General features: G+C 41.8%; 1 protein-coding gene across 5 annotated transcripts in view; it reads left to right on the top strand.

Annotated features, from left to right (window-relative positions):
• Positions 1–15,664, top strand: part of LYPD6 (LY6/PLAUR domain containing 6) — an 88,998-nt gene extending 73,334 nt beyond the window's left edge. For all 5 annotated transcript variants that reach the window (XM_090045778.1, XM_090045775.1, XM_090045777.1 and 2 more), the window contains 3 exons: positions 2,103–2,201; positions 13,183–13,313; positions 15,467–15,664. In XM_090045778.1, coding sequence (XP_089901904.1) covers positions 2,103–2,201; positions 13,183–13,313; positions 15,467–15,628 — 392 coding nt within the window. In that variant the 3' untranslated portion in view covers positions 15,629–15,664. The remainder of the gene's footprint in view (positions 1–2,102; positions 2,202–13,182; positions 13,314–15,466) is intronic.
• Positions 15,665–16,032: the final 368 nt, after the last annotated feature.

The raw sequence follows: 16,032 nt of genomic DNA, 5'->3' as shown, positions 1-16,032 counted from the left end.
GGTCTGGAATGAAGCAAAACATGATTGTCTACAACATCTTTGTTTGAAAAATGTGTCTTTAGCTGTATGCTGAAAAAGATTAACTGTCCACAGTAATCTTCCTAATGAGGTCATTCAAGGTGAACCATTGCTGACCAGATGTCATTACAGGAACTTACTGTGAAGTTGCCTTTTCTTTGGAATGTCCCTCTGAGGGAATGGAGGTCTTATGGCCCAAAGTGCAGTCTAGCAAACTTATTATCTCTTGTGATCAAGAGCCAAATGAGAGTTCCTTATCACTATTGCAACAACTGTTTGAAACTTTGTTTTGCTCCAGTACCTCTTCAAAGTAATAAGGAAGAAAATACCACGCATCTCAGGGACCTCCACATTCTCCCCTTTTCTGTTTTACCATTTTCTCAGATGTGGTGTTATCCCTTAATTTATATGAGGCAATATTTACACACATGCACCTAGGTTCATCCATATGCCTGGAATTTTTTCCCCCCAGAGAAATCTTTCTGCCTTTTAATATCTGGAAAGGCCATTTCCTTTTTTATTATCCAAAAGAAAAAAGAGACCCATGTATGTTTTGGGCTGCAGGCTTTGGAACAGAAGAGGACAGCCCCTAATTTCTTTGATTTGTACTGTTTGCCAACACGTAACCAGCTCTCACTTTCAGAGGCAGATTTGTGTTGTTTTTTCATACCTGCTAAAACAAGTTGGAGAGGTTTATGTATTAATTTTTATGACATCATCTGGTCAGTTGATTTTGTTAAATATGATGGTTACATGACAAAGCATTTTCAGACATAAAGGTCCTGGTAAAATATCTGATTTTCCTAAATCTGCTAATTAAACAAACAGCCATCCTCAACCTCTGCAGAGCTCAGCCTTGCAGAATTGTCAGGAAAACATTCCAGTTCAGGCATAAAATCTACACAGGCACTCTTCAAAAGATGGTGAAAATAATGAAAAAATGAACAATATTTTATGCGCCCATTAAAAAAGCTTCTCATTCTAGTGAATTGGTAAGTAAAATTTTCCAAAGCTGATGTAGCTTTTGAAACATATCCAGGCCATTAAGAGTCTAGTGAGAGTCACCTACACTAAATAAGCCAGTCTTTTGGGAAGACTGGCTTTTGGAAAGAAGAAGGGGTGGCCATTGGATGCTGATTTAATAGCCTCATAAAGCTTTTACGGGGATACAGTGTCTGTTGGGCCAATGGCTGTAGAGGTATTGCACTGAATGTGACAGGCTGCTGGTTGCCTGATACAAGATGCAGTGAAGTTAATCTGCATTGTCTCTGTTTTATTTTGCCACACGATACCTGTAGTTTATTCCAGTGGGGTAAATTTGACACTGTTTTTATTATTATAGTACTGAAAAATTGTAACAATTTAGTAAATCTATTTAATATGTTTAATTTAGAATGTATTACAGATGTTTTGTCAAGAGAAAATTTAAGACCTAAGTTCCACCCTTGGTTAGGTAATGGAGATAAGTATACTGTTGATAATGGAAATTCAGAAAATTGATATTTTTCTTACTATTTAGAATATCAATACCCAAATGTGTTAGTTTATTTTTTTTAGTGCAGAGGTATTTAATCAACTTGATGTTAGTGCTGACCACAAAACATTATTGGCTGTAGCTGTGAAATAATACCGGGTTCAGAGGATGAACAAGTGTAGTCATTGTGCTGGTACTTCTTGGTCAGGCCAATTCTCCTTGAGGTAAACAGTATGTTTCCCAGGTTTCTTGTATTGCTAATGCTAATGACAGACTCCAGTACAATATTTATAGTGACGTTAATGGTTGCATTTCTAGCAACGTGTATTATAAGGTAGGGTATATGGACAGTAGTGCAACTGAGGGGCACAGAGACTGGGACAGCAGCCCTGGGCACTACCATTAGAGGGGGACAAAAATAGCTATTGCTGCAGTGGTGTTTGATTGCACTGTTGCCAACAGCAGTGTGGCAGCTAGTGCTGCCTGTATACAGCTGCCCCAGGCACAGTGCTGCCCTGCTACACCTCTGGGGATAGGAAACTCAACATTAGCATGGTACAGACTGTCTAAATGTGAATCAGTTTAACTGAATTTTATTCAAATTTTTCAGCCACCCCATATCCTGGTGGATTTAAATGCTTCACCTGTGAAAAAGCAGTGGACAATTATGAATGCAACCGGTGGGCTCCAGATGTCTATTGTCCAAAAGGTAAACTTTCTATGTGTTACTGGTTAAACTGAACCTATGCTAAGGAAAAATTCTCAGTATCTCATTATACTTGGTAGCAGAAAAAAGTATTTCCATTATCCTCTGAGAGTATTTGAATTTCAATGATTGGTATTCACAATTAAAGGTATCTGTCAGAGAGACTTGTGAATGATGCAAATGATCCTCTCTCCATCAGGCTTGTCTTTGCAGCAGAAGGGGTTTGAAACTTTCATCTCTCTCCACATTCTTGCACAAACAGCAATTAAATCAGGCTATTTTATTTATCAGCAATTTATAGTTCTCTTATCACTTATTCTTCCTTCCTTCCCTCCATTTAGGACACAAGGCCCTACATTAAAATCCATGGGACTTGGGGCTGGATCCACAAACAGATTAGGGCCACATCCAGTGTGGACTACATCTTGGATACCTAAAATCCAGATGCCTAAATCCAGTGGGGCGATTCAATATAGCAAGGTGTAGGTGCATAGGATCCCTATACAGTCCATAGTGGTTCCTCCAGGAAGTGATCCAGTTTGCTTGAGCGTAGGTGCACTCTACAGAGAAGTGGGGGAGAGGTAGGTGCTTCCAAAGGGTGACTCAGAAAGACCTGGGGCATCTAAACAGCCAGTAGGAAATGCAAAGCACAGGAGTATGTTCCCACTCTTTTCCAGAGATTAAACTCCTAACTTCTGCTGCACATTAGGCTTCTCTGTTTGCAAGTGAGCCACTGTACCTAGTCTCTCCTCTCTAGAGACAGGCACTTAGCTAACTGGTAGTGCTGCACACCTTTTTGTCAAGTAGTTTACTGGTTACAGCATTTCCTCAGGAAGTGGGAGATCCGTCTCCGCACTCAAGGCCCTCCTTAGCCTGAAGGAATTTAAAACTTCCTCTCCTATGTCCTAGGAAAGTACCATAACCACTAGGTTCTAGAATAGGCTGGGTGATCACATCTCCACCCCTCCTATTTAAGACAGGATACTGGGCACCTAGGAGTGGCAGGTATGGAACCATGACAATGGGAAGCAAGAGTGAGTCTAAATCTATAGCCTAGTACAATGATTCTCAACCAGGGTGCCACAAGATCCTTTTGAGGGTGTCACAGGGTACCACACAATGTTAGCACTATTAGGTGTGCAAACATAAACCCAGAGATTTCAAATAGGAATCCATGGCATTAAAAGCATTCTGACCTGTTGTGCTCTTCCTGAGTTCATTGCAACAGAAGAATTGCTCTATTTGCTATAGTAAAAAACCCCCTAAGAGTTGGCATTTTCCAAGGGGTGCCTTGAGTCTAAAAAGCATGAGAACCACTGGCCTAATAGTTGAGACAAAACAGAGAAGTACAGGGTTCAGGTCCTTGCTTCTGGGACTCTTTATGAATTTGACGTCATAGAGTCATTGGCTGCTGTTCTGGCTCCATTTAAGACACTCTCCTGGGAGATGTGGGTTCAGATTCTTTCCAGATCCAGATGCTGAGGTGAGAGCTAAACCCACTGAGCTGTTAGGTAGGAGAGTGGTGCTACCCTGTCATCTCCTCCAGTAGCTATTTTATGCAGAGCCAGCTCTATTTGAAATGCATTGACAATGCCTAGTGAATTAAGCCCTGAAGATGATATAGATGGAGGAATCCTGGTGGGGCTTAGGTTTGAGATGGACACTGATCTTCTCTGCACTGTCAAAACTGAGGCACAGATGTGTAGCTAACTATTTTGATGAAATGGGGAGAACAGTGCTGAGCACTGGAGAGTGGGATGGAGGGGTATGGAGGGTCTTACCTATCATGGTATGGGCTCACCACACTCTGGGGACTGCTGCTGCTGCTGTGGTTTGGGCTTGGGGTTTTGGGTAGGATGGGTTCCCTGTAAGCTGGCTGCAGCAGATCTAAAGGCACAGGCTCCTTGGGGGCTGCCATTCTGGTGCTTTCTCTAAAACTGTCCTCAGGGCTATTGCACATACTTGTAGTTACACCAGTGCTGAGGCTGTCCTAGGGACGTTCAGAGGTAGACATTTTAGGTTCCCAAGGAAAGTTAATTTCAAAGACATAGGTCTTAATCATACAGGTTAGGTGCCAGTTTTGTAAATCTAAATTTTGGACTTGGACATCCAATTTCCTTTGTGGATCCTGCTGCTCTTGGCATTTTTCAAAGACACCAGGGCACCAGTGACATCAGAACAATCCCATTGGTCACTCATTTTCATTCAATTGTGCATCGCAGGGCACAAACAGAAGTGACATTTTTTGCCCAATCTGGCCACAGAAAGCAGTCTGTAGCCATGACCAAACACAAGTGCGCAGCTGCAGACCACTTCAAAAATGTCTGACTGGCCAAAAATCTGAACCCTCATTGCATGAGGGGGTCAGATGAAGACATTTCAAAACAGAGAGTCTTCTGTAACTTCTGTCTGCGCTGCTTCCCAGCTTGTTGCTGTTTTCAGAATGGGAGGGAGGAAAGAGAGCAAAGGGAGTTTGGTCTGGAGTTTTTTCAGCTGCTGCTGGAGGGTGGGGTGGATGTATTGGAGTCCTGCCGAGGTGAGGGGGCTCTAATTCACCCACCTCACCCTCCAGTGCTGGCTGGGGAATGCTTCAAACTCAGCTTTCTCCCCCTCCCCCCTTTCCTCTCCCACCTTCTGCAACAGGAACAGGCTGACAGAGAGGAGAGGCCATTGCTAGGGGAAACCAGCTGTAGGTTGCAGCCAGCAGCTAGATTCCTTCCCCCCCATCCCCAACAGTGAACTTCTGTCTGTTCTGGGGGATTGTTGCAACTCAGAACACTTCCTACAAAGCATTTGCAGTTACAGCGGGGAGCTGCACTTCTGTCTGCACCCTCGTGTTTTGCTTTTTAGCAGTTCATACCACCCAAGATAATGCTGACATGGTTAGCTTTACAGTGCACAGAACATGTGGGAAAAGGATACCAGGGAAAATGCTGAAGTATTCCCTTGTGCACACAAAAAGCTTGGTTCTTACAATGCATCTATCAATGGAAAGTCTGAATTTGCACTGATATATGTGAAATGATGCTAGTAGCAAGGATAGATATTGATTCCTCTCTGAAACAGCAGAAGGAATATAGTTTTCAATTGGAGGCATGAAATACAATGGAACCCAGTTCGGGAAGAGTAAAGAATCTGATTAATTTGCAATTGAGATTTGTAATTTTGATACATGCAAACAACAAAGATGCTGTGAGGAGAAGTTTCTGTATTTTTCCTTGAATTGTTGGGAAGGGGAAGAGTAGGGCTATGGACAAGCACTACATTTGTGTCAGGAAAGATGCCTTTATGTGGAAGAGAACTGGCTCTTCGGGAGAAAAAAGGCATCTAGCTGACTGGTCCCTTTTCTTGCACCAGCTTGAATAGATGTATACTTCTTTTGAAACTGGGACATACACCCAATATCCCACAGTTCTCTGTTCTCCTTTCCTTCTTTCAAGGGGGAGGGAAGGAGAGCACTGGCTTCCTAATAGGACAGGCTGTAAGAGAGCTCGGCAGGGGGGAGGGGGACCAATGGACCCTGCTGCTGCTGGATAGTAGTGCCAGTGCCTCCCCCGCAAAACATGGGTCACCCTGGATCTCTACAATGGCTGAGGGAGATACTCCCTTGTGGCTTCAGTGATCAGCTGCAGGGGAATACCCCCATCACTTGATTGGAGGGATGGGAGGGGGACATTCTCCCACAGCTAGAGCTATCCTGTGGGTCTAGGATGGTTCCAGCTGCAGGAGCATCTGCCTCTTGCCCTGTGTAGAGCTCTGTATGACCACAGGGCAAGGGGCAGGGGTGTTCCTTAGCTGGATATGTTCCAGACTGGGATGGCTTGAGCTGTTGCTGCCTTTTACTCCGTGCACAACTCCAGAGATGTGTGTAGGGTGGAGTGGGGGGATTCTCCCACAGCTGGACTCAGACTAGGATGGATTTGGCTGCACTGTTTTTGTTGCCTAATCCCCCACATAGATGGCAGTGGCCCTGGTCTGTGCAAAAGGCAGGAGGCAGAGGCAATGCAGTTATCTCCAGCCAATGCCCGCATGGTATCAGCTAAAGATAGCTTGTCTGGCTCGGGGTGGGTGGGGGGAGGGGGGCGGTAATCAAAGGAGTAGCCTCTATTGTCCCTGGATGCAGAGCTCACCTTTCCAGGTAGAGGATAGCAGCTTGTTCATGTGTTTTCCAGTGCTGTGAACCCTCTGAACTTCGCAGTGTTGGAACTGAGTGCCTGTTCCTAGCTGGACTCATATCCCTTTTGTGTATATTTACACAATATGAACTTTTAAATTAAAATAATAACATTTTAATTATTGACATAATTCATCATGATAAAAAGAAAACAGTCTCTTGATAAACCATTGACTGTAGCCCAGAAGAAGAAAAAGATATTAATCCTGTCCAAGGAGGACTTCTTCCTGGGCTACGGAGTATAACATGATAAATGTTGAAGGCCTATTGTGTTTGATCCTGCTCCTAATGAAGTCAATGGCAAGACACCCTTAAAACCGCCAAGCCCACGGCTAACTCAACCTTAGCTCAAAGTAGAGGAACTCGGGTCTATTCTTTGTTCATTTCTCTTCATTCATTTTCTCTCCTTGCTCTGAGTATATCTCCTAATTTCCTTAATTAATTGTTTCTGCTTTCATCTTTCATTTCTCTCCCACTCTGACATTTTTTTTATATCATGTCTCCTTCACGCTCCATTTCTCTTTCTCTTTGTTACTGTCTCACTTGTTTTGTCATGTGTTTAGGGAAGTATTCCAAGCCTTAGTAGGGTCAGGGAGCCATATGTAGCTTGTCTAAAACAGGGAGCATCAGACAGGCAATGAAGAGACACAAAGGGATGGTATGCTCCTTCTGTGTCCCAACAGCAGTTTATGGTGGCTCTCTCTCAAAGGGTATTGGGGGAGGAAAGGGTATTGTCCTGGCCAGTTCATCAAAACTATGCAACTCCATGAACCAAGTATGATTTCTTATGATTACAGGGGAAGGAAAAGGGTAGAAATTATTATAACCCTGTCACAGCAGATTGCATTGCTATTCTTCCTTTTGCTACTGGATAAGTGTCTTTCTCTAAAATTAGTACAAGTCTCTGCAGGAGTTTCATTTATGCTAAGCTACAGTTAAGTTAAGACACTGCAAAGGACCTTGGGAGAAACAGGCTTCACTGACTGCTGGATGACCTGATAAAAGACTCAGTGAGTGAAAATGCTAATTCAAAGTAATTGTAGCCGAACAAGTTGAGGAGTTAAAGGTTGGAATTTGCTAGAAAAGTAGAGATAACAAGAAGCGAACTGTACTTAGCAGGGGAAAGCTGAAGATACTCAAATTCAATAAAGGAGTGAGCTAGAAAAGCCCAAACTCAGGAAAGAGTGAGTTCTAGATGCCTGAACTTGGAGAGGGCGAGCTGCACTTGGCAAGCAATGAGTTGCAGATGTCTAGACTTGGCTAAGAGACAAGTAAAGAGAGACATCTTGACAAAGAGCAAGATAAGAGTTGGGACAGACTGGGGGTTGCAAAACTTGTCCATAAATACAAGGGTTGTAAGACTTGCCCATTTGTAGCAACCTACAGGACATCTATGCATATAATGCATCATTTACTGTTGTCTGGGCAGTTTCGATGATTGCTATACAGACTGTTTTATTGATGTCTGCAAGAAAAATCTTTGTGAACTGTGTATTGATGGCCAATGCTGGGAATCAATTGCTTCGGACTGCTGCGAGTGGAAAGCTGCCGTGAAGCCGGGCCTATGTCGCTTTGAGATGGAGAGGGTCAATGATGAGAGAGAGGAGGCATCAGAGGCAGGCAAGACAAGATGGTACTTGGCATGCCAGCACAAGCTCAACCAAGTTTGTATGTGCAACTTGCTGAAGGGTCTGCTTGTTGCGCTATGGACTACTCAGCTACTCAAGAAGCTGCGGTGTTACTCAGTAACCCACCAAAGGCACAATCTCCATGGTCTCCTGAGACTGATAGCTACCAATGATGATACAGACCTGCTAGCATACTGTCCTATCTGAGCTTTCAGCACCAAACTTGAGTTCAAGACGTTCTTTCTTTGTCACACCCAGTCTCCAGGAGGTTGGTTGCAGGCAACTGCCTCTTAGAGCACCCATCCCCAGCAGCCTGAACACCAAGAGCAAGGGCAGGCAGGAGGCAGGTTGGGAATCTTCCCAAACCCCCAAGTGCCTCATAACAACAGCCTCTTGGCAACATCTGTTTGTCTGAGCCCTTTACAAAGAATTCACATCTAGTCTTCTCAGAATAACTCCTGAAACTGTTCAAAATAAATACAGAACGCTTACTACAAGCAGGTGATGTTTTCTGGAAAGTAGCATTCACTTAGCCTAATATTTTCAGTATACTCATGAATGTATTTAATGATGTTGTTTAGCTTGACATCCAGGATATATCTGAACTGTAAATCTACAGACTGCAGTGACAGGCCTGCTTCAAATGCCCTGCAAATACCGTGCTTTCTGTTTATCTCAGAAACCAAAAGACAGCAGTCTCAATAATGGAGACCAGCCATCCTGTTTCTTGTGTAGCCCAGACCAAGGGAGGTGCAGGAAATCCTTGTGTATATATTTGTTTTCTTAAGCGCTTAAATCAGAATAACATATAGAGACCAATGAAAATACCTGGTGTCACAGAAATAATTCCACCCTGTTTTGGCAATAATAACAATTCATATTTTTTAAATATTTGATCATCAAGAATGGTGAAGAACCAGGTTGTATTCTAGAAGACAAAATGGGTAACTCCAAGGCTGCTTTTAGTAAAAATGTGTTCTGACTTCATAAAATCTTATTTAACCTTGGGGCAGTAACTAATTATTCCTTTTGTTGTTGTTGAGAAAACAGTAAGAAACTCTTTCCAATATTCTCTTTAAATGATGAGCTAGTTTTTTAGAGACCTGCTTTTGAGCAGTTTATGAACTCCTGATGCTTGAATTAAAGTTTTCTTATCTTCTTGTAAAGATAGTAGAAATGTCTTGCATTCTTCCAAAGCAGGATCAATGTATATTTACAAAATGTGGGATTTTGGAGAAAGTAGTTAAGCAGGGTAGAAATTCTAATCCATTTTTAACTTCAAAATAAAGGATCCAAAATCTCCCGAGACTAGAATTATCTGATAACATTTTGCTCGCAGTTAGGCCTAAAGCTATCATGATACATTGGGAATGATGTTCTTTGTAGCTAAACTTCAGTCTTAATCAAAGATCAGGTTCACCGCATGCTCTACTTTTACTTTACCTCAGAGACTGAGACCAAGTCCTTGTGTTTCCTTCCCACAATTCATTCTTTCAAATGAATGCAGAATAATGGCTTAACCTAGATAGCAGGGTGTTAAAGCAGTGTTGGGCAGCAATGCAAGAAACACTCTTCACTTTACAGCTCTGGCTCTTTAACATTCTTCCTGTCATGCAGTGAACTTCCACTGACTAACACTGTGTTCTCAAAGGAAAAAGCTTGTTCTCCCTTTCTGCAGAACAAGTATAATTTTAAAGGGCCAAGTTTTATAATTGCTCTTGTGTTTGGAAGTCAGAATATTTGCAAGCTGTGGCTTGCAGAAGTGACCAGTGTGAGTAGTCTGACCAGGGATTTTTGAATGTGAACAAAGTACCGTCAAGAAATGATGCAATTCACAGCTCATAGATAGACAAAACCAGAGCTGGTACCTGGGCTTAATGGAGAAAGATTAGGATAAATGCCACTATTACTTTTAATGCTGGTTTAAAACAGATATCAAAGTTATTTATTTTTTATGGTTGTAGCTCAAGACTGAGTCTCCTAGGGTACATACAGGTGTTAGGGAGAGGTTAGATTATATTAAAAATGGCCACCCGCTCTAACTTAGTTCACCCAGGTGTAGACCTTACACTTAGATCCCAAGTTAGGTGGATCAAAGTGTGATTTGGGTGTTGGGGTGGGAGGAGGGGTGGGAAGGATGAGGGGTTGGTTTGTCTGGGGAATGTAGTTCATCTGATGATTGGGGGGAGGGGGAATTGAGGAGCTAAAAATAGCCGCTGGTCTAAAGGGGTGGTGGAGAGAGCCCCCACGTTGCTAAACTCCCCCTGAAGACTGTGAGAGTCCCCTCATCGCACCAAACCTTCCTGGAGCCCACCAACCTCCCTGTAGACCATGCTTGCCCTCCTGATCCCTCTGAGCTCCCCCCCTCCAACACAGACAATCCCTCCCACAGAACCTACTTGCACCCCTGATCCCTCCACTCTCCCCTGTGGACCCTGCTTGTCCTCCTATCCACCCACTAGTCCCCCAGCCTGACTTGCCTTAGATCAGGTGGCCATTTTTAGGGGGAAGTTGGATGGAGTTAACCTTTCTGAATGTACATACCCCTAGAGTCAATAGCATTACACTGAACAAGAGAAGAGACTCCACACAAGGGAGTTAGTAGTTATTCTTAATTTGTGTTGGTGATGAGACCTCAGAATCTGGCATGTTACTCAATCAGTTCATATTCTAGAAAGTCAGTTGCCATGTGTTTGTTTTTACTAAATGCAGAACCAGTGTCTGTATGTGCTTGTTTTTTATCTTCAACTTTTCTAAGCTAGTATATTTGAAAGTCGAGCAATATATTTAAAAAAAAATCAAAAGAAAATAATTAATGTTATGGTTAACAAGCCTCAAAGTTTAGTTTAGACCTCAAGTATGATGTCTAGAGTGTAATTATGAAGACCTAAAGCTATTTGCTTATTCCATAGGTTGGTAATCTTATCTGTGGAGGTTAGAAGAGTAAAGTTATGGTATCACCTTCCTTGGTTATCTGAACCTTTAGTAGATTGCTTATGTTAAGGGGTATTGACAAGATAAGAAAATTCCATCCTGGCATTGCATTTTTAACAAACCAGAAAGATCTCATCACTAACCAATAGGAGAGGAATGGTAGGGCTCACGTAACGGAAACATTCACACATCTCAATGTATATAGTCTGCAGATTGAAAAATACTTCTCCTATTGAACTGCAAGTAAGCCTGGAAACCAGAATGAAGTCACCATTTTAAGTGCCTTTGGGTAGATTGTATTGTGGGATATGTTAGAAGCCTGTCATCATTCATTGGTTTCAGGTGGTGCTTGTTAATGGTGACCTTCTCCTCTGTTCCAAGAGGCAGTACAAAATTTATGCATTAAGTGCAGTTTAGGCTTAACATTCAGAGGCCTTGTTCTGTGTTTGTATTGGGAATGAACTACCTTTGAGGTCCAATCCCATGACATAATGAATGCATTCATATCCTACTGCCAGCATATGCAATTCAGAAGTGCTCATCATCAGATCAAATCAGGCCTTGACCTTTTAGGAAGATAGGATCTGGAAAAGGTATTAAAAGCTTTGTATTGTTATGGCTGCATTTTTTGCCTTTTTGGCTCATTAGAGACCAGAGGTGTTGAAGTCTAGCTGTCATGGATATTGCCACTCAGCTTAAGAGCAGGCCAGAATCGTGACAAACCTAGTGTGTTAGTTGCTCAGTAAATAACATGCAAGTCCAGTAGTCTTCCTTTTTCTAGTTATTGAATTCATAAAAAGTATAGAGTATTCAAGGCACAACTCTAGTTTTAAGAAAACAGTTGCACAAGAACATCCACTTAAATGAATTACAGGCTATACTGTGACAGCATGTGAATCGTTCATTAATATCAAACAAGAAAGAAACACAACTGAGAAGAAACATAGAATGGAGTGTTGCCTTTGCTTTATATCCTACTGCTATCATGTTAGGATGTTAGAATACTGTTTTTTCAGTTTCCTTTGAAGGTTAAATAAAGAAGTAAAAATTCCGTTAAGCATGAAGACAATTTCTGAGGATGTAAATCATTATACGAGTGATATATAATCATTATATCTCTCTTACATACTGTAATAATGGTCATGTATGTATGTGTGTGTATATATGTATATGATTTCATAGATTTCATAGACATTAGGGCTGGAAGGGACCTCGGGAGATCATGATTGTGTGTGTGTGTGTGTGTGTGTGTGTGTGTGTGTGTGTGTATGTCTGCCTGACTCATATAATGTAAATCACTCATACAATGATTTACATCCTCAGAGCATTTTCCAACCATGACTAGTCTAGCATTTTCAAAAAGGAGGGGAGCATGTTTTCCTGTAGAGGTGGGTTTAAAGAATTAGCCAGAGGGTGGTGAAGTGCAGAAAACGTATAGTTGATGTGTAAGTTTCCAGTGATACATGGTGGAGGTGATGGAGGATATGATTAACTTCGTTTACCAGAAGGTTGCTCACTTTTCAGAAGCCTGAATACTGAACTGGTTTATCCTCCCAACTGCCTTGCAAAGCAGACAGGTGCTTTTATCACCATTTTAGAAGTAAAGAACATGAGGTACAGAGATGAAGAGACTTATGCAGGGCCTCACTGGAAGCCAGTGGCAGGGCCAGGATTAGAATATAGTAAATTTTGAGTAGCTACTTGGTCCACTGGAGTGTGGGCTGGGAGACAGATGATTCTTATTTGCAATGTTCTTAATTATCCTGCAGAAGAAAAGCATGAAGTTAGAGAATCTTCCTATCCACTTAAATTGAGTGGGAATGAAAGTTCAGCTCCAGATACAAACATGCATTGCACATACTTGAGATGGTGAATTAGCTAATGGTATCAAAGTAAAGACAGGACTGGCCTTCAGACCTGTATTTGTTATTCTTTTCCATAATACAACTGTGGTTAGTCAAGGTGTCTGTTTAGTTCAGCCGTGATATGTAGATCCATACATCCATCTGCATCAAACTTTTAGAGATGTTTGGGGTCTGAGCTTCTGTATAAAATCTTACAGAACTCAATTTTACTGATTGGCATAGGGTGGGAGTTTGGCTTAACCGTCCATTTTTGTCTTTTCCGTGACCCTTGATGCCAGTGATCTGCTTTCCTATTTACAGGATGTGATCATAGCAGCTCCATTAAGTTTGATTTTGTCCAAAACAGCAGCAACAACAGCAGTTCCCTCTCTCTTTTTCTCTAGGTACAAGATACTGCTTCACACAACACAAGCTGGAAGACAGTGGAAAGAGCATATCTGTCACCAAGCGATGTGTGCCATTAGAAGACTGTTTGTCTACAGGCTGTGTAGATTTAAAATACGAAGGACAGAAGGTTAGCAACAAAAATGATCATTTTTTGGTATAAGCTACACAGAACTCCTTAGCTTTTAGCACGAAATCTGACTTGCACAGCAAGTGGAAGAGTATTACCAACATAGTAATATCTCTGCTTTTGATCAGCTCCTATGTTTTATGTAAGTGGTTGTATTTCACAGAATGAAGGAACTATCCCGTTAACCAGGAGAGAAAGGGGATTAGGGCCAAACCCTGTTCATTATGAACTGGGAGCTGCACCATTGATTTTCCTGGTACAAGAATCTGGCCCATCTTAAATGAGAACATATAACTTCTGTAAGTCAAGAAGAAGAAATGTACAAAAGTGCACTCATGAATAAGAGGAAATCCTGGTGTCCTTACTCAGATTTTCTTCTGCAAAAAAGCAAAGGAAAAGTTTTTGGCTGAGCAAAGGCTAGAGAATAGGTGGAGTAGTGTTAGAGTTAGAAAGTATATAAACAAAGAACGAAAGAGGCAATAGAATATGAAAGGGAAAAGGTAATATGCTCCCTCCATCTTCCCTGAGGAATTAAAATGACAGATCTTCAAGATGAAAGCAAGAGAGATGGCTAGACATTTTTGATGGTATGTTAAAGACCCAGCTAATGCCTCAGGGAAGAAAACTGTTCTACTCTATTTGAAAACAGTTTTACTTAGTTACACTATTATTTTTCTCATCCAGTTATTTTTAGTGAATAATAACGTTGTCTTGTGACGTGTTTTTTCCACCCCAATCTCATAGGGTGCCTATACATGTGCTCCAACACCTGCTAATTAGAGTACATCAGACCAGACTCAATTAACCCTTGCCTGGGCTCTGGGGGCCTTTTGGGGCTGCAGTGATCCTGCCTTGGAGCCTGGCTGGCAGCAGAGTATGGCTCCAGCTGGCCAGGCTCCAGCTTTGGATGGCGCATGCACTGCTCCACTTTTTTTTCTTGTAGGCTTTTCTGACCCCTGAATATCCACAGGATAAAAAAACCCCTCTGTGTTGCTCCCTTGCAGTGTGGAGAGCAACTCAAAATGCGATATGTGGCACTACAGACATGTCTGCAGTGCCACACACCACACAGCTGCACCCATCTGGACACTGCCACACTGTACTATTTGACGACAAAAGAAGCAGTGATTCAGCTCTAAACCAATGACTACTTCTCAATCCATTGATTAGCCTCAGCCCCTTTCTTTCATTAGCCTCTCTCAGTGTAACCTCTGCAGGAATCAGGCTAGTGACCCTGTTAAATGGTAAACAGAAAACCTTTTCTTCCTCCCTGAAATATTGAGGAATGGGAAAATATGGGAATGTTAATCTTGATTGGATGAGATGTTTCACAACTCTTAATTACATTGGCATTTTTCCAGTAGTTCAGAGAAGCAATTTTATGAGACCCATAATTTTATGAGACCCAATTTTATGAGGCATTCTATTTTACTTGGGTCCCTTTAAGGGGAGAACTAACTTCCTATGACCTTGAAAAGGGTCCATCTTACCTCTACGTAGTGCCTGGCCAGCTATATCAGTTGTTGCAGGGATTGACCTGTTGACTGCCCCACTCCATATCCACCATACGTTTGCTGCATGTGGTTTCTGCTGTGTAACTCCTGTTCCGCCCCAGGACTGAGGTCCAAGTTCCTAGGTAGTTCCAGGTGGCCCTGTGTAAAATACAGCCAAAGATAATTGTTTAAAAATGAAAGTTTTGGCTCTTCCAGACCACAGCCTAGGATACCCATCTGTTCTAGACATTTCTCATAAGTCTGTGAGATGTAGCACTCTCTATTAATCTTGTAGTATTCTTGACACTTTCTCAACTTTGACATTGTAATTACCCTAGACAAATCATGTCTCCAGCACTGTCCAGAACAAGGCAGTGACTGAAACCATACTGTCTTCAGTATTTACATTACTGTTGTTCCTAGACATCTCAGCTGAGATTGGGACACAACTGGCCAGACACTGAAGAAGTGTAGACAGTTCCTTAGAATTCATGTTCTATATAGGTCGATTGACAGAAGGACTTGGGGGGGGGCGAGAGGGAGGGGTAGGGAAGGGGTCGATGACCATGCCAATGATGCCTTAGTTCCACTATTTTTGCTACTGAGTTTTCTTCAGAAGTGGAATGATACAAGTTATTGAAATGAGTTTTTTTCTTTCAGATCTGCACTTCCTGCTGTGAAGGAAATATCTGCAACTTACCATTACCAAGAAATGCAACTGATGCAGTATTTGCAACAACATCCCCTATAAACCAGACAAAAAGACTTTCACAACACATATCACTAATAACTTCGTGTCTCTTATTGGTATTTACTTCATAGCAATATTACAAGGTGCTGTTTTTATGGTCAGAAAAGGTAAACCAACACTTGCATATTTTTTGAATCTTATCTTAATATATGTTTTAAATTCCAGCATTTCAAGGACATTCCCCAAATTTAATTTCTCTCTGAATGTTTCTTGTCTTTCAGTCAGTGCAGAGTCTAATGCACCTGATTTATAAGTGCAACTGAAGGAGGGAAAAAACCTGGTTGTTTTAACTTTAATATTTTGAGTATAAATACATTTTAAAGCTAGTGGTTTGTAGCATACATCAGTGCATAGAATACTCTTAAAATATCGGTGTCTTCTCTCCATGAAGTAGTTATATTTAAAAAAATACTACATAGCTACAAGATTCTATCAGCATTTGTTTTGGGGGGTTTTTTGAAGCTGGCATAAGAGA

This window comes from Crocodylus siamensis, chromosome 4 (genome assembly GCF_052110815.1).
Source record: "Crocodylus siamensis isolate JL-2025a chromosome 4, ASM5211081v1, whole genome shotgun sequence".
Classification (NCBI taxonomy): domain Eukaryota; kingdom Metazoa; phylum Chordata; order Crocodylia; family Crocodylidae; genus Crocodylus; species Crocodylus siamensis.
The sequence above is the reverse complement of the archived record's forward strand: the minus strand, read 5'-3'. Positions and strand labels throughout refer to the sequence as shown.